General features: G+C 40.7%; 1 protein-coding gene across 2 annotated transcripts in view; it reads left to right on the top strand.

The window, feature by feature from the left end:
- Positions 1-18,410, top strand: part of MED13L (mediator complex subunit 13L) — a 452,622-nt gene that overhangs the window by 211,632 nt on the left and 222,580 nt on the right. Inside the window, exon 4 of one of the 2 annotated variants that reach the window (XM_048821992.2) lies at positions 10,747-10,830. The exons of the other annotated variant lie outside the window; for it this stretch is intronic. Coding sequence (XP_048677949.1) covers positions 10,747-10,830 — 84 coding nt within the window. The remainder of the gene's footprint in view (positions 1-10,746; positions 10,831-18,410) is intronic. 2 annotated transcript variants of the gene reach the window in all.

Here is an 18,410-nt window from a genome sequence, read left to right as displayed (position 1 = left end):
ATAATAATACACGGCATTTAAAACAATAAAAAACCCAATTAACTTTTAATTGTTTGTGCTATTTGTTTACTTCTTAAGATGTACCTTACTTCTTTTTTTTTTACTTCTCTATACCTGGACAATGAAAATAGACAAATTAGTTTCATTTCTATTTCTAATCAGTTTCTAGTCAATTTCTCATGCTCTTGCCCAGCATTGCTATATTTGAATTGTTAACACTACAGGAGAATATTTATTTCCTTTTAAAAAACAATAACCTGTTCTATTGGAATTAAAAGGGGAAATCTCTCCCACCTGTCTTTTTAATATAAAACCTAAATTTTGGCCACAGTTTGACCTGTTGTCACTTTAAAACTGCCTGTGGCTACTTATTTGTCTAAAAATGCCTGTGTTAGATCTCAGTCCTGCAAATATTTATGCACTTGCTTAACTTCATGTGGAAGAAAAGTTTAGCCTGTGTGTAAGTGTTTGCAGGATAAGGGCCGAAACAATTTTTCCCCGTGTAATGTTAGTGATTTGCTTCTGTTATAAAGCCACTAAAATAAAGCTCTACTGCTTGGGTACACTTAAGGCTGGATTACACTTGAAAGTTAGGTTGACCTTGCTAGAGCCCTAGTGTAGAGAGTGCTACGTCAACAGGCAAATCTTGGCGGGTGTAATGCCTACACTACAGCCCTATAGTGGCGCAGCTGCAGCATTTCTAGGTTAGACATACTCTCAGATTAGTATCTGAGACTTTCCCATAAATTAGGTCCTGTGTTACAGAGATGTGATAGCAGTCCAAAATTAAAGGTGTGGTTTGAATTTGAAAAAGAAAATACACATTTGCCTGATATTTTTTTTAATCTGTCATTGTAAGTAATACCTAGGATTACTGTAGCTGAAATTTTTTTGAAGGAAATCTAATCAACTTGAAAAACAGTTATGGGGTTTTAAATACTTTATTGACTTCTCCATCTGCCATTTTTTGTGGCTTTACAACTACAGGCTCCTATTTTTAAAATATTTTTTTTTCTGTTCTGTGTTATCATGTGAAGGACCCTTGCAAAGAACAAAGGAAACTCACTATGCAGGAAAAACAGAGAAATGGAGTATACTTTTCACAGTTTACAGAAATTTGTATCAGCATATTTGGGGCTCAGGGAGGAGGAGAGCTTTTTTTCCCCAATCTCATTCAATTACACTAAAATTACAATTTTAGGTGTTACTTGTAACGTTTATAGGTAAAATATTTTCAGTTGGAATGCCAACTCTCACGAATTGATCACAAGAGTCACGATTTCTGAGTAAATTTAGGCCTCATTCATGATCGTGCCTTTGAATTCTCAAATGTAGGATTATTTTTTTCAGCCCTGGCACAAATGTGTTTCTAGTCCAACAGGAGTTACCCCATCCTAAACAAAGGAATGTGGTTTCTCCACCAGGCAGTTGATTCCAAAGTACTTAAAAAGACAATGAGAATTCATTTACATATCAGATAAATAAAGCTATCAAACTAACAAGTGGGGGAAAGAGACAGCATGGTTACTCCCCAATAGGGTAGAGAAACTTCATCTGAGATATGAAAAAGGGGAGAGCCAACCCTCAAATAAGCAATTGAATCAACTTGGGGGGGAAAAATCTGAAATTTGAGAGCTCTAAAAGTGAGGCTTAATTTTATTGAGAAATCCTGTCAGCTAGCCCAGGCGTGGCCGGAGTTCCAGCCAGGGCTGGATTTCCAGTGAGGCACAGTAGGCATAATGCTAGGGGCATCAGCATTCTAGGGGTGCCTTACCTCTCTCATACTGTGTGCAACGTGAAGGTCAGCTGTTGGTGGGGGAGGGGGACGCTGAAGATGCTGTGCCTAGGAGGGCATAAGGTGTAAATCCGGCCCTGGTTCCAGCTGTCAGTCCTGGGCGGTTGCTCCCCTGCCAGCCTGGGAAGTAGGAGAGGGTGAAGAACCCCTAAGCAGAGGTGAGGCTGGGGACTACAAAGAGGCTGAAGTGAGGAGGGTGAGCGCTGATGGGATGGGGGGACTATATTGATGGTGGATTCTGAACGGATGGGGTAAGTACTGGGAGGGTGAACTGAGGGCAGTGGGGGTCGATGCAGTGTGGGGGTTGAATTGATGGGGCTGAACTGAGTGGGGGCTGAATTGAGGAGGGTTGAACAGGGACAGAACTGATGGGGGGCTGGAGAAAAGGCTTAATTGCTGGGCAGGAGCCAGGCAAATGTGGGGATGAGAGCTCCTGCAGCAGGGCCCAAAAATCACCTTATCGGGTATGTGGGAGAGTGGGCAACACTAATAGTCACATGCACACACCCTGGGGATGGGCTGTTCAAAAATCAAGAGTCTGACCTGAAAAACAGAATATAATCTTTTTTTAAGAAAGTCATGATTTTTGGGCCAATCTCATGGGGGTGTCTGACTCATGATTTTTGATATTTTGAAGTTGGCAATACTGGAAGCTTGACTTTTAATTTGACAATGTCCCTTTAATAAGTTACATGATAGTGTTATAGCTACCATATTAAGTCTTGTCTATACTAGAGAAGTTTGACAAAAATGTCTGCATCAGTTCAGTTGCACAGCTGTTGGCAGTGTGGAATCCTAATGCAGGCAGTTCTCCTGCACTCTCAGCTGTTTTTGTCAGTATGTTAATTAGACTTGCTCTGAGCAAGTTTAATTGACACACTGCTGAAAATAGTTGCCAGAGCAAGAGAGCTGTCCACACTTGGGCTCCTAATGGTACTAACACAGATGTGGCTGAACTGTTGTTAGCAACAGCAGGAACTATTTGTAAAAATTCCCTAATGTAGGGAAGGCTTTACTTTCTGCCTTTCCCTCTTATCCCAATCTTCCCAAAAACTCTCTTTTCTACGTGCCAGGCTAGGTGATTAATTTGTTCTGTTCCATTTATTAAAATTCATACATTAAAAATGTTAGTAGCTGTTCACTGATGCACCTCTGTGGATCTTTAATTTTACTGCAGACACTTCAGAATTTTCAACACAAAAAGTTAATTTAATACAGAATAAAATCATTCCATTTTGTTTCCCGTATTGATTGATGTTATAGTAATTTTGCAGCATGTGGTCGTGCAGAATATTTAAATTTCTTCCAGGGAGTGACTTGCGAGAAAATGTTCTTATCTGTCATTTAGTTATTTTTTTCTTCCGTGTAGTAGATCTAATACTAATTTCATTTTCATATGCTCTTGAGGTAGTGTTGGCATGCATGCATTCAGCCCTCCAGTTACTATACAATTACTAGTGCTAGTTAGCCAGTTCAGAGTCCGTTGATTGACAAGATATATAAATAGAACTGAACTAAGAATTTTTTCAATTGGCATTTTGTATTTCATCATTCTGCTTATAATAATTTTACACATAGAACTGGATTCTGTTCAGACAAGAGCTAGAAAATTCAAATGTAAAACTTTTCATTGTACCCCCCACTAGTTCTGTTTTGTCTGTGGATAACAGCTAATATGATAATGTGTAGGATCCTGCACTGTTTTAAGGCAACTTGCAATATCTAGCACAACTTCATTAGTTAACTAAGAAGCTAAATTGGATTCTCTAAGTTTTAAATCTGACTCCTACTGATATTTTTACATAGTCTGTAACTTGTTAGTATAAGTTAATGTATGAGAAATTGATTTAAAAAGTGTAACTTCTTTTGAATTAATTGACAGAATCAGTGAAATCATTTTCTTCAACTGAAACTGTAATGACTCCTCTTGGGACTTTTTTCCCCCTCAGAAGACCTTAAAATACATTTTATTTATTTATTTATTTACAGTTTATTGATACAGTAACTCCTCACTTAAAGTTTTCCCATTTAACGTTGTTTCATTGTTATGTTGCTGATCCCGCAGTGGTCTCCAAACTGGGGTGCGTGCACCCCAGGGGGTGTGTGAGATGATCCCAGGGGGTGCGCGGCAGCAAGAGCACCGCCGGATGGCACTCCGCCGTTTTTTTTCTTCGGCGGCAGCTCTGCACGTCCATGGCTGGTGTTCCCCTCCAGCGGCCCGCCTGCGGTGAGTCTTCCATTCTTCTTCCGTTGGCGGCGCATCTACGGCAGGTCTTCTGGTATTCCTCCGGCGGCGGTGCCACGTGTGCGGCAGATCTTCCGCTCTTCATCCTGGGGGTGCACGAGCCAAAAAGTTTGGAGACCACTGAATTAGAGAACATGCTTGTTTAAAGTTGCACAATGCTCCCTTATAACGTCTTTTGGTAGTCACCTGCTTTGTCCACTGCTTTCAGGAAGAGCAGCCTGTTGGAGCTAGCTGGTGGGGGCTTACAACCAGGGTGGACCGGCAGCCCCCCTAACTGTTCCCCACTCCCCTAAGTTCCCTGTGCGGCAGCCGCCCAGCAGGCTATCAATTGCCTGCAGTTCAGCAGTCCTTCCCCCCATTGCCATGTGCTACTCCTGCCCTCTGCCTTCGAGCTGCTCTCCGGAGTCTCCTGCTTGCTGTGCAAAGGGGGTAGGAAGAGGATGGCTAATATCAGGGCCCCCCCCTGCTCCTGCACCCTGCTTACCCCATCTCCATAGAGCAGGGGGGGACATGACAGGGCTCAGGATAGATGGAGCTTGCTGTCAGGAGCTGCTGTCTCAACTTGCTGATCTATTTAAAAAGGCAGTGTACTTAGAGCGCGGTCAGCGTACTTAAAGGGGCAATGCGCAGCTCTCTCTCTCACACATGGTGTGTGTCTCTGTCTGCCATGCTGTCTCCCTTCCCTCCACTTGTGCTGCCTTGTAGAGTCTGAGGCTATATTAACAACAATGTGTTAACCCTTGAGGGCTCAGCTAATTGCTAGTTCATCATTTAGCAGTAAGGCATTCCCTGGGAAATATCCCACCCTCTGACTTCACCACCTCAACCAAGCTTCACAATCGTCAGTGCTGTGTACCACTATTAAATTGTTTAAAACTTATACTGTGTGTGAGTATATATACTTTTGGCTGGTGAAAAAAATTTCCCTGGAACCTAACCTCTCCTATTTACATTAGTTCTTATGGGGAAATTGGATTAGCTTAACATCGTTTTCATAGAATCATAGAATATAAGGGTTGGAAGGGACCCCAGAAGGTCATCTAGTCCAACCCCCTGCTCGAAGCAGGACCAATTCCCAGTTAAATCATCCCAGCCAGGGCTTTGTCAAGCCTGACCTTAAAAACCTCTAAGGAAGGAGATTCTACCACCTCCCTAGGTAACGCATTCCAGTGTTTCACCACCCTCTTAGTGAAAAAGTTTTTCCTAATATCCAATCTAAACCTCCCCCACTGCAGCTTGAGACCATTACTCCTCGTTCTGTCATCTGATACCATTGAGAACAGTCTAGATCCATCCTCTTTGGAACCCCCTTTCAGGTAGTTGAAAGCAGCTATCAAATCCCCCCTCATTCTTCTCTTCTGCAGGCTAAACAATCCCAGCTCCCTCAGCCTCTCCTCATAACTCATGTGTTCCAGACCCCTAATCATTTTTGTTGCCCTTCGCTATTGCTTAAAGTCGCATTTTTCAAGAACATAACTACAACGTTAAGCGAGGAGTTACTGTACTTTATAACTGCTCTTTCAATGCTAGGATAATTTATTGTCAGTTTTTACTTCGGGAGTCTTTAATCTATGGGTCTTTCACGTGGTAGGATGTAAGGCGGGGTGGGCAAACTACGGCCAATGGGAGCTTCGGGGAATTGTGGCCAGTGGGAGCTTCGGGGGAGGAACCTGCAGAGGAGGGCAGCGCGCGGAGCCCTCTGTCCCCCCACTCCCCTAGGGGCCTCAGGGACGTGGTGCCGGCTGCTTCCAGGAGTGGCATTGGGGCAGGGCAGTCAGGGAGCCTGCCTTAGCCCCACTGAGCACCACTGCCACCCCAGAGCTGCTCCAGGTAAGCAGCGCCGAGCCGGAGTCCACAACCTGAACCTCTTCTGCACCCCAACTCCCTGCCCTGAGCCCCCTCCTGCACTCCACACCCCTCCCTGCACCCCAACCCTCTGCCCTGAGCCCCTTACTGCACACCACACCCCCTCCCTCATCCCACACTCCCTACTGCACCCCAACCTCCTGCCCCAACCCTACATTCATGGCCCTGCATGCAATTTTTCCACCCAGATGTGGCCCTCGGGCCAAAAAGTTTGCCCTCCTCTGATGTAAGGTCTCCTCCTCAAAATGACCATCTAGTGCTGCTTTACTAAAGGACTGTCAGACCAGACATTGTTTCTATACTTTTATATTTCAACTCTTTAAAAAATAATCTCTCCAATCTGAATTTTGTTTGCAGTGTTGTTGTAGCCATGTTGGTCCCAGCATATGAGAGAGACAAGGTAGGTAAGGTCATATCTTCTATTGGACCAGTCTACTGATGGAAGGTACAAACTTTTGAGCTACACAGAGCTCTTCTTCAGCACCAGTAGATGGTGGTCTAATAGAAGATATCGTCTCATCTACCTTGTCTCTCTCAGTCTGAATTTTGGCATATGAAGTCTCGTTGCTTGGACCACAATTATTTCCTGGGGGGCAGGAACCCAATGGAAATAAATCTGTAAATTTTCTGTTAGGAGAATGAAATAAAAAAAATTCTGATTGTATAAAAGGAAAAGGTCTAATTTTTTTATGGGAATTATGGGGGTATTGTCCAAGTTTTGACCCTGTATAGAATCCTTTGGATTCTAGGGATCAGATCTTCAGTCCCATTAACAGTATGTCCAAACTGCAAATCTGTATAATAAATGGTGGACACATATCCTCGAACACAGGAGGAGGCATATAATCCTCATCATATCTTCTCTTTGCCCGCCCCATTGTACCAGCATTACCTCCATTTGTATGGATTGAGCTCCATCGAGCTAATTCTCATGCATGTCCCAATCTCTTCCACACACTAGAAAGCCTTCAACAGCAGTAGTTCATTTGGGTGAAATGGGGATGTACATGCATAGCTATACCAGCAAAACTTCTCTAGCATAAACCCTGGCTTAAGTGTACAGTTTTTGCCATAAGCATGACAGAAATGCTTTGCGGTCTGTGCTTGATTAGTTGCCATGTTAAATTTAAGGTGTTGATATCGACCTGATATCTGCCTATTTGTGAAGCAGCCCATCTCCCCATGTCACAGTGCTTGAGCTGCAGTCTCTTTGGTTTAAAAGAGAAGGAAGGAACTGTTGTCAGTATGTTCTCCAAGTAGAACCCTAAAGATACACTTTTGGCTTATGGATCACGCAGCTATTCTAAATTAATTGTCTGTGCTTCAGCTGCCTCCTTTTGCTTATGTATTATGCAGCCTAGAGTCGCTAACTATTTGCTCAGACACTTATTTTAGATTTTCTGCTATTCTCTGTTTGCCTTGGTTGTTCCTTTGTGCCATGGAGGCTGTGCAGAGTGTATTCTCATATGGTAGTATTGCATGAGCCCATGTTAGATGCACTGGAGGAACAGTATGTTACTTTTGGGGGAATTCTGCACCAAAAAAAAAATAATGCAAAATTCTGCGCCAAAAATTGCAAATTTCTGTGTATTTAATTTGTCAAAATAAAGCAATATAATCATTTCATTTATTTTGGTAATTTATTTTCAGTTTCATTTATTTTGGTAATTTATTTAAACTACTGTACAGAAAAAAAAATCCATAACTGTTCAGCATTTCCTAAAGACATGAAAGTTAAGTTACAAATACTTGGTAACCAGTACCCTGCATTCCAGTTACAATCCTGGATTTTTATTTAAACTACATTACTTTTATTTTGGTGTTTGGTGTTCTGTAAAGTAGAATGTCGCTTTAAATTGCTCAGACTTTCACACATGAAAGTCATACAGTCTTCCTAATCATTGTCCTTCATTTTTTTTTAAGTGGATAAGTAAAATAGACTCTGAGCTGTAATCTAACCCCATTGTGCTTCTCTGGCACAGGAAAAAAAGCAAGAAAGCACATAGTTACCGAATCCTCAGCTAGGAAGGTCTGTGATTTACAACAAGGCTCCTTTACACCACTCTGGCAAGGTAAAGGAGCCTTAATTGATTAAGAATGGGAAGAATTAAATAACAGTGGGAACATTAGCAGCCTGCCTTCTTAGGCCTGGTCTACACTGCCGATTTACAGCGCTGCAACTTTCTTGCTCCGGGATGTGAAAAAACACCCCCTGAGCGCTGCAAGTTTCAGCGCTGTAACGTGGCAGTGTAGACAGTGCTGGTAGCTACTCCCCTCATGGAGGTGGGTTTTTTTATAGCACTGGGCACTCTCCCAGCACTGGTGCTGCAACTACACAGCCACGTTAAAGTGCTGCCGCGGCAGCGCTTTAACATTGCTAGTAAAGACATGCCCTTAGTTGTTACTTTTCTGCTCTGCCTCAGGGATAGTAGAGGCTGCTTCACACAGCCCCACGCCTCTAAGCCCAGGATGCAGCAACAACGAGCCAGAGGGACAGTGTGTCTGTGTGTGTGTGTGTGTGTGTCTCTCTTGTTCACACAGAGGCGTGGGCCCAGCCCCACACCCGTAAGGTCTCTCCAGGGAGGCACGCACAGCCTCTCACCTCCCTCCCTGTGATGATCTGCTCCCTGCTGCCCGCTGCTCCCAGCAGATGCACCTGGGCTGACAGGAAAGGGGCGTGTGTTCCCCACAGATTTCTTGGCTCCCCCATTTTGCTGTGGGGGAGCCAAGAAATCTGCAGAAGATATTAATTCCATGCCGCCACAGGGGCACAGAATTCCCCAGGAGTAATATGTAGTTTGGGTACTCTTTAGCCACCATTGTAGAAGAAAATTAGTGAAAAACTTAAAGTGAAGGAGAGTATAAGACCAGATTTTCCATCTAGCAAATAAAACATGGGTTAGCTATGGAGTGAATTGGGGAAACCCATCTGCTTCTTGCTTGGAGGTTGGGAGAGTCATATTTGTTCTCAAAACTTCTCTTGTCCTTAAGCCTTCTCCATACTGTAGTTTAAACTCTGCTAGCAACAGTTGTGTTTAGACAAATCTCTTCTGAAAAGGCATAACCATTTTTCAGATCTCACCTGAAAAGATATGTTTTCTTCCTTTAAAAATAAATATTGATAGCAGATTTCTATCACATTTCCTTTGGCCAATGTGTCGAGGGACTTTGTTTCTTCCCCCTGCAAACCGTGTTTGAACAGTATAATAAAGCTGCATAGACTCCTAGGGACATGGTGATAAATTAGCAGGGTTCCGAGGAGGAGGAGGAGGAGGAAGAAAACATATACACACCGATTGGGAAAACTGTGCTAATAAGAAACCGTTGTTACTGGCATGGTTTCAACTGTACTGTATATAGTCCCTTAGGGTACATCTACACTGCAAAAAACAACCAAACCAAACCTGAAGCAGCAAATCTCAGAGCCTGGGTCAACAGACTTGGGCTTGCGCTACAGGGGTAAAAATAGCAGTGAAGATGTTCCTGCTTGGGCTCTGGGACCCACCCCTTTTCCTGGATTTCACGCCTTCTTCTGATCTGTTCCCTAAGAACTCCCAACCTTCTAATTCAGAGGTCCCTAAACTGTGGGATGTGACCCCCTAGGAGGGCATGGAAGAACGTTCAGGGGGACGTGGCTTGGGCCCGGGCCAGCCCCCATAGGGGGTGGGGAGGGAGTGCCACCCAGCTCCGCTCCTAGCCCCGGCTGCCCCTCCCAGTCCCAGCTGCTAGCCCTGCACCTGGGGCTCTGCGCCTGGAGTCCCAGCTGCCAGCCTCAGCTCTGCTCCCAGACCCCGCCCCCAACTTTGGCCCCAGCCTCAGCCCCCTTATCCCTGTCCACATCCCCAACTCCCAGAGCCACAGCCCTGCTCTTGTCCCAGCTTGGGTGGGAGGCAGGGCGTATAGGGGTAAGGGGGGGTGTGAGGCCAAAAGTTTGGGGACCACTGTTCTAATTTGTTAGAGAGCACTGCATGCTTCCTACATTGAGCTTTAAGAGCCTCAGTCTATGGATTCTGTAGGGAGATAGTGTGCATCTGTTGTGAGCAGAGAAAAGCAGGTAATTCAGGGAACTGTTCTTACTTTAGTGAGCTAGGAAAATTCCTGAAGAAACCTGCCATTGTGGAAAGAAAGAGTGTCTTGTTGAGAGAGACCCATTGTTTCGGCCATGCACATTGGTCAAAACAGTAATTATTATATTGTTAGAAATGTAAATATTGGTAGCAACTAACAATATTGTATATTAGACAATAAATATCATTTGCTTTTAAATTCATGAGTGATATGTCATCATAAGTTTCAGAACCATAATTCATAATAACATGAGTCATGTGAAGGAAAACTGATGCATTAGTAAATTGTCATCACTATTTATTTGTATTCCATTAGTGTTCACACTGTGATAAGCACATTCCAAACATGTGGGAAGGCACAGTCCCTACCCTGAAGAATTTACAGTTTAATGAGAGAAGTAATATAAAAAGGAAGTGGGAGAGGGATATAATCATATAACGTTTTCTGTAAATATCAGCTATCTCTGACTCTGACTTTCTATGAAGTTAGTCTTATAAGCATTATGGTACAAGAGGGGCTTCAAGAAGAGAATGGTGGATCAGTTCAGGGAGTGTAGAAGCAGTTAAATACAGAATCAAGACTGGCATTACTGGTGACACAAAGGAGGTAGATTGTGATATGTAGAGACCGAAGCAGGTAAATTGGAAGGGGCAGAGTTGTGGAGAGCTTTGAAGGTGAATGCTAAGAACTTGAATTGAATTTAATGTCTTACGAATTTACTGAATTAACATTTAAATTGTAATAAGTAATTGATGTTTTAATTATTTTGTAGATGCCTGATGGATAAAAACTTCATAAGGATTGGAAAATGGTTCATCAGGCCTTATGAGACGGACGAGAAGCCTGTTAACAAAAGGTAAGGGAATGCCTTTTAGCAAGTACTATGAGGTCTCTGGAATAACGTCAGTGTTATTGTTCAAGTTCCGATAGTTTGCTCATTTTCTTTAGGTTGTGGTTCCTTCCCTTTGCTCTGCCCGCAATCTCTTTTTTTGGTAAAAGAAGCTTTTTTTTCTTTCAAGTAGCTGCAGTAATGCATGGCAATATTTTAATAGATTTTGAGGTCATGTTAGTTCTGCTAATTTGGGCTGGAAGGTGATGTTTATATAATCTTTCATTTCCACAGATTTTCTCTGTAACAGGCTCTGTATTTTGTTGCCTGTTATAAAGTAGATTTTAGATAGCCATGAACAGGTATTGTTTCCAAAGATTTACTCTAATCCCAAATTTACAGTGATGAAGTAAGGTATAGATTTTTAAGTGTATCTGCTTTGAAGAATTGTAGCTTTTGTAACTACTTCAAGATTTGATTTCCACATGGTTTTCATGCAAAAGCCAATTGGCAAGGCTTTACTAGAAATGTATGATTAATTTGTTGCACATGATATATTTGTTTTGTTAGTTTGTTCAAGGTATTTTACCCTCTTACAGTATTGCTTTGCAACCAATGATCTTTTACATTCTGATTACAGCATATTATTGCAGCTGGATGTTTTTGCAAAGGACAGTATGTTAACAAGGTAGTTTAAAACAATAGTGTTTTGTACCATCTTGTAAGATTAGCACAATAATTAAAAATATATTTATCTACTTTCCTAAAATGAAAACATTTTGTTGTTGTTGTGGCTTGTGAATTTCTGTCTGAACAGAGAGAAGCACAATATTTGGATTCAGAGTAACAGCCCTGTTAGTCTGTATTCGCAAAAAGAAAAGGAGTACTTGTGGCACCTTAGAGACTAACCAATTTATTTGAGCATAAGCTTTTGTGAGCTACAGCTCACTTCATCAGATGCATCAGTATGAATCTGATGAAGTGAGCTGTAGCTCACAAAAGCTTATGCTCAAATAAATTGGTTAGTCTCTAAGGTGCCACAAGTACTCCTTTTCTTTCTCCTTACAATGTGTATGATAATCAAGGTGGGCCATTTCCAGCACAAATCCAGGTTTTAACAAGAACATCTGGGGGAGGGAGGAGTAGGAAAAAACAAGGGGAAATAGGTTACCTTGCATAATGATTTAGCCACTCCCAGTCTCTATTCAAGCCTAAGTTAATTGTATCCAATTTACAAATGAATTCCAATTCAACAGTTTCTCGCTGGAGTCTGGATTTGAAGTTTTTTTGTTGTAATATCGCAACTTCCATGTCTGTAATCGCGTGACCAGAGAGATTGAAGTGTTCTCCGGCTGGTTTATGAATGTTATAATTCTTGACATCTGATTTGTGTCCATTTATTCTTTTACGTAGAGACTGTCCAGTTTGACCAATGTACATGGCAGAGGGGCATTGCTGGCACATGATGGCATATATCACATTGGTGGATGTGCAGGTGAACGAGCCTCTGATAGTGTGGTTGATGTTATTAGGCCCTATGATGGTGTCCCCTGAATAGATATGTGGGCACAGTTGGCAACGGGCTTTGTTGCAAGGATAGGTTCCTGGGTTACTGGTTCTGTTGTGTGGTATGTGGTTGCTGTTGAGTATTTGCTTCAGGTTGGGGGGCTTTCTGTAGGCAAGGACTGGCCTGTCTCCCAACATTTGTGAGAGTGTTGGGTCATCCTTCAGGATAGGTTGTAGATCCTTAATAATGTGTTGGAGGGGTTTTAGTTGGGGGCTGAAGGTGACGGCTAGTGGCGTTCTGTTATTTTCTTTGTTAGGCCTGTCCTGTAGTAGGTGACTTCTGGGAACTCTTCTGGCTCTATCAGTCTGTTTCTTCACTTCCGCAGTCTGTTTCTTCACTTCTTGTTAAACCCTGGATTTGTGCTGGAAATGGCCCACCTTGATTATCATACACATTGTAAGGAGAGTGGTCACTTTAGATAAGCTATTACCAGCAGGAGAGTGGGGTGGGAGGAGGTATTTTTTTATGCTTTATGTGTATAAAAAGATCTTCTACACTTTCCACAGTATGGATCCGATGAAGTGAGCTGTAGCTCACGAAAGTTTATGCTCAAATCAATTGGTTAGTCTCTAAGGTGCCACAAGTACTCCTTTACTTTTTGAGAAGAAAGTTTGCAGACGTTGTGTCCCTTTTGTTTTTCCCATAACGTATTTCTTTCTGTCTGAAAAAAACCTCATAAATATTGCATCCAACATGGGGTATTCTATATTAGACCTTGTCTTGACAAGGAGGAATAGATCACAGAACTAAAAATTTATGGTAGCTTAGAAACAAGGGATCATGACTTGATCACATTTATAATGTCCAAACAGAATTAAGTCCAGATCATACTTGGTGCTTTAAAATGGCCAGGTTCACAAAGCTGAAAACAATTATGAGCCAAATCAGCTGGGATAAAGAATTAAATCATAAAATGTGAATGGTAATTGGGAATTGTTTAAGTGCACTTTACTATATGCCCCCAAAAGCCAAAATCAAGGAGGAAGTTGGTTAAAAACTGATGCGATTTAACAAATGTAAGGAAGGGGAAGTTGGTAGTGATGAATATAAATCAGAAGCTAGGAACTGTAGAAAATTGATAAGGGAAGCAGAGGGACCCAAGGAAAAATCTGTTGCTGGCTGAGTTAAGGACAATAAGACGGTTTTAAAGAATATTAGGAGCAAAAAGAGTCTTAACAGTAGTATTGGTCCATTACTAGATGTAAACGGTGGAATTATCAATAATAATGCAGAAAAGGCACATACAGGCAAATAAATATTTTTGTTCTGTTTTTTGGGGAAAAAACAGATGATGTAGTCATATCATATGATAACACTTTTTCCATTCCAGTAGTATCTCAGGTATTAAACAGCAGAACATTAGCTATTAAAGTTAAACATTTTAAAATCAGCAGGTCTGTATAACTTGCATACAAGAGTTTTAAAAAAGCTGATAAAGGAGCTTGCTGGACCATTAATGTTGATTGTCAGTAAGTCTTGGAACACTGGGGAAGTTCCAGAAGTCTGGAAGAAGGGGGACAAAGAGGACCCAGGGAATTATAAACCAGTCAATACCTGGAAAGATACTGGAACAAATTATTAAACAATCATTTTGTAAGTACCTAGAGGATAATAAGAGTTATAAGGAATAGCTTACATGGATTTGTCAAGAACAAATCATGCCAAACCAACCTAATTTCCTTTGGGATGATTACTGGCCTCGTGGTTAATGGGGAAGCAGTAGACATGATATATCTTGATTTTAGTAAGGCTTCTTACACAGCTGCACATGACATTCTGATAAGCAAACTAGGGAAATGTGGTCTAGATGTAATTACTATAAGGTGGGTGCACAACTGGTTGAAAGACTGTATTGAAAAAGAAGTTATCAATGGTTCGCTGTCACACTAGGAGGGTATATCTAGTGGGATCCTTCAGGGATCACTCTGGGTCTGGTACTATTCAATATTTTCATTAATGACTTGGATAATGAAGTGGAGAATATGCTTATAAAATTAAGGATGACACCATGCTGGGAAGGGTTCCAAGCACTTTGGAGGACAGTATTAGAATTCAAAATGACCTTGACAATTTGGAGACTTGGTCTGAAATCAACAAGATGAAATTCAGTAAACATAAGTGCCAGATATTGCACTTAGGAAAGAAAAATCAAATGCACAACTACAAAACGAGAAATAAATGGCTGAGCAGGAGTACTACTAAAAAGACATGGAGGTTATAGCAGGATCACAAACTGAATATGACTCAACAATATGATGCTGTTGCAAACAAGTGTAATATTCTGGGATGTATTAATAGGAGTGTTGTATGTAAAACACAGGGGGTAATTCTCCCACTCTACTCGGCATGTGTGAGACCTCAACTGGAGTACTGTGTCCAGTTCTGGGCACAGTAGAAAATCTGACGTATGAGGAAAGGTTAAAAAAACTGGGCATGTTTAGTTTTGAGAAAAGAGGACTTATGAGGGTAACAGTCTTCAGATATGTTAAGGGCTGTTATAAAGAGGACTATGATCAATTGTTCTCCATGTTCACTTAAGGTATGACAAAAAGTAATGTGTTTAGTCTGCAGCAAGGGAGATTTAGGTTAGATATTAGGCAAAACTTTCTAACTCTAAGGGTAGATAAATTCAGGAATAGGCTTCCAAAGGAGATTGTGGAATCCCTATAGTAGGTTTTTAAGAACCCGTTGAATAAACAACTGTTAGGGATGGTCAGGGTTTAAGTTTAGGTTTTTACAAGGAGGCTGGACTTGGTGACTTTTCGAGGTCCTTTCCTGCCGTACGTATATATGTTTCTATAAAAAAAGCGAATGCTATGCTAATATTTTAAAAGGGTAAATGGGATGGCGTGGGTAACCATAGGCCTGTCAGTCTGACATCGATCCTGGGTAAGATAATGGAGTGGCTGATATGGGACTCAATTAATAAAGAATTAAAGGATGGTAATATAATTAATGCCAATCAACATGGGTTTCTGGAAATAGATCCTGTCAAACCAACTTGATATCTTTTTTTTGATGAGATTACAAATTTGGTTGATAAAGGTAATAGTGTTGAATTAACATACTTAGCCTTCAGTAAGGCATTTGGCTTGGTACCATGTGACTTTTTGATTAAAAAACTAGAATGATATAAAATTAACATAGCACACATTAAATGGATTAAAATCTGGCTAATTGATTGGTCTCAAAATTTAATTGTAAATGGGGAATAATTATTGAGTGGGTGTGTTTCTAGTGGGGCCCTTAAGGGATTGGTTCTTGCCCCTATACTATTTATTATTTTTCTGAATTACCTTGAAGAAAATATAAAATCACCACTGATAAAGTCTGCAGATAACACAAAAATTCGGGGGAGTATTAAATAATGAAGAGGACAGGTCACTGATTTAGAGTGATCTGGATCACTTGGTTAACTGTGTGCAAGCAAATAATGCGCCTTTGAAAATGACTGCATGTAAATATATACATCTAGGAACAAATAATGTAGGCCATACTTACACAATGGGGGTCTCTATCTTGGGACACCTTGACTCTAAAAAGGTTTGGGGGTTATGGTGAATAATCATCAGAACGTGAGCTCCCTATGTGACACTGTGGCCAAAAGAGCTGATGTGCTCCTTGATGCATAAACAGGGGAATCTCAAGTAGGAATGGAGAGGTTATTTTAGCTCTGATTTTGGTGCTGGTACAACCGCTGCTGGAGTACAATATCTAGTTCTGATGTCCACTATTCAAGAAAGATGTTGATAAATTGGAGAGGGTTCAGAAAAGAGCCATGAAAATGATTAAAGGATTAGAAAACCTGCCGTACAGCGATAGCCTCAAGAAGCTCAATCTATTTAGCTTAACAAAGAGAAGGTTAACGGTTGACTTCATTACAGTCTATAAGTACCTACATGGGGAATAAGTATTTAATAATGTGCTCTTTAATCTATCAGAGGAAGGTATATGGGAAACCAATGGCTGGAAGTTGAGGCTGGACAAATTTAGACTGGAAATCAGGCTTCAATTTTAAACAGTGAGAGTAATTGACGATTGGAACAATTTACCAAGGACTGTGGTGGATTCTCCATCACTGGCAATTTTTAAATCAAGACTGGATGTTTTTCTCAAAGATACCCTAGGAATTATGTTGGGGAGGTTCTATGGCCTCTGCAGTGCCTCCTCCTGCAGATGCCACCCTCACAGCTCCCATTGGCTGTAGGTAAGGAGCCTGTCGGCCCCGTGCCAACCAAACTTTTAATGGATATCAGAAATGCCGGTTTCTAGAGCTTTCCAGTTGGTAAAGTGCTGGATAACACAGCTTTTACTGTATATTGATTTCAGTTACAACAGAGAATACAAAGTGTACAGTGCTCACTTTATATAATTATTTTCGGTTACAAATATTTGCACTGCACAAAAGATAAACAAACGAAATAGTATTTTTCAATTCATCTCCTACAAGTACTGTAGTACAATCTATTGTGAAAGTGCAATTTACAAACATAGAATTACTTGTTTTTTACATAACTGCACTCCAAAACTATGTAAAACTTTAGAGCCTATAAATCCACATTTATAAATTGCATTTTCACAATAAGGAGATTGCACTACAGTACTTGTATGAGGTGAATTGAAAAATACTATTTCTTTTGTTTATCTTTTTTACAGTCAAATATTTGTTATAAAAATAATATAAAGTGAGCACTGTACACTTTTTATTCTGTGTTGTAATTGAAATTATAATAAACTAATGGAATACTAACTTAAATGTAACAGTATGATGAAAACTACAATTAATCACATTTTTTTAAATTGAGTTAATTTGTTTTGAGTTAATTGCTTGAGTTAACTGTGATTAATTGACAGCCCTAATTTTCTCTAGTGAGAATTTTTGAAAAGGGAGCAAAAGGGAGAGTGTGTAACACAGCCTGGTGGATACTGTATTGAAGAGGGCCCAAGGTTAAATATTTTATTGTCCCATTCTGGGCAGTCATAGAAGTATTGTCTGAGGTCAGAAGATAGTAGAGAAGATAGAGAAACTGAAAGAGATGGGGAAAAATCTGTAGACTAATTGGTTCTTCTGTTTGTCATTTATGAAGAAAGGAGTATTTAATCAATTACAAATACCGTTCAGAGATGTAGAAGGCCAGTCAGTGGATCAGAATTTCTGTTTCTTCATATATAGGGGCCACCATTGAAAAGTCAGTTTTTAATCAGATTATCACTCCACAGTACTTGAGATAGCACAGTTATTTCCTAGTTCAAGTATAGGGAAATATTTTGATAGCTCAGGTACCACAGGTTGGCAACTGTTGGCAAATATTGACTTTTTAAAAATGGCCAATGTGAAATATGAGACAGAAACTGCAAAAAACTGTTGACATTTCCTTGTACAAAAAGAGCGAACAAAAATGATTATCCACTTAAAATTGCATTTAATTTTGAAAGTTTGTTAAAAGTACAACTATGTGAAAGAGCTAAATCTTCAGTATTACAGGAACATGTCTTCGTGGACATGATCTGGATTTTTACGTTTGTCTAATGCAGGCCAATTATGGGTAAAAGGACTGGGCGGAGGGGAAAAATTAATGTAATTTTAAAATCAGTCATTTTAAATCTGAAGAAATGCTTATTTTAATCCCTGCCATTCCTGGATCGTCAAAACAAATGTGACAGAAATATCCTGTAATACTGAGAGAGAATCAGAATGTTTAAATCATGGATTTTTTTTCTTCACAAAATTATGGTTCTGTATTTAGGTTTAGAAGGAGACTATGTTCCCAGCCAGATGTTTTGTTAACTTTGAGGTTTGGGATTCTGAAAAGCTAGGTCCCTCTTGAGGCTTATTTTCAACAAATTTAGCTGCCACTCTGAATGGCTGCTACAGTACCCAGCATAGGCTTACTCTGTGGTTTTAACTTCGTAAACTCTAATGGGCTAAAGGTGAAGGGCTCTTTTTTTAAAATTCCCTTTTTTACTACCCTTTAGACAGCTCCCTGGAAATTAATTATATAACTTCCCTATTTACTTTGATCTTCTAACTATTCAGGAC

The sequence above is a fragment of the Caretta caretta genome, chromosome 15 (assembly GCF_965140235.1).
Source record: "Caretta caretta isolate rCarCar2 chromosome 15, rCarCar1.hap1, whole genome shotgun sequence".
NCBI lineage: Eukaryota > Metazoa > Chordata > Testudines > Cheloniidae > Caretta > Caretta caretta.
The sequence above is the reverse complement of the archived record's forward strand: the minus strand, read 5'-3'. Positions and strand labels throughout refer to the sequence as shown.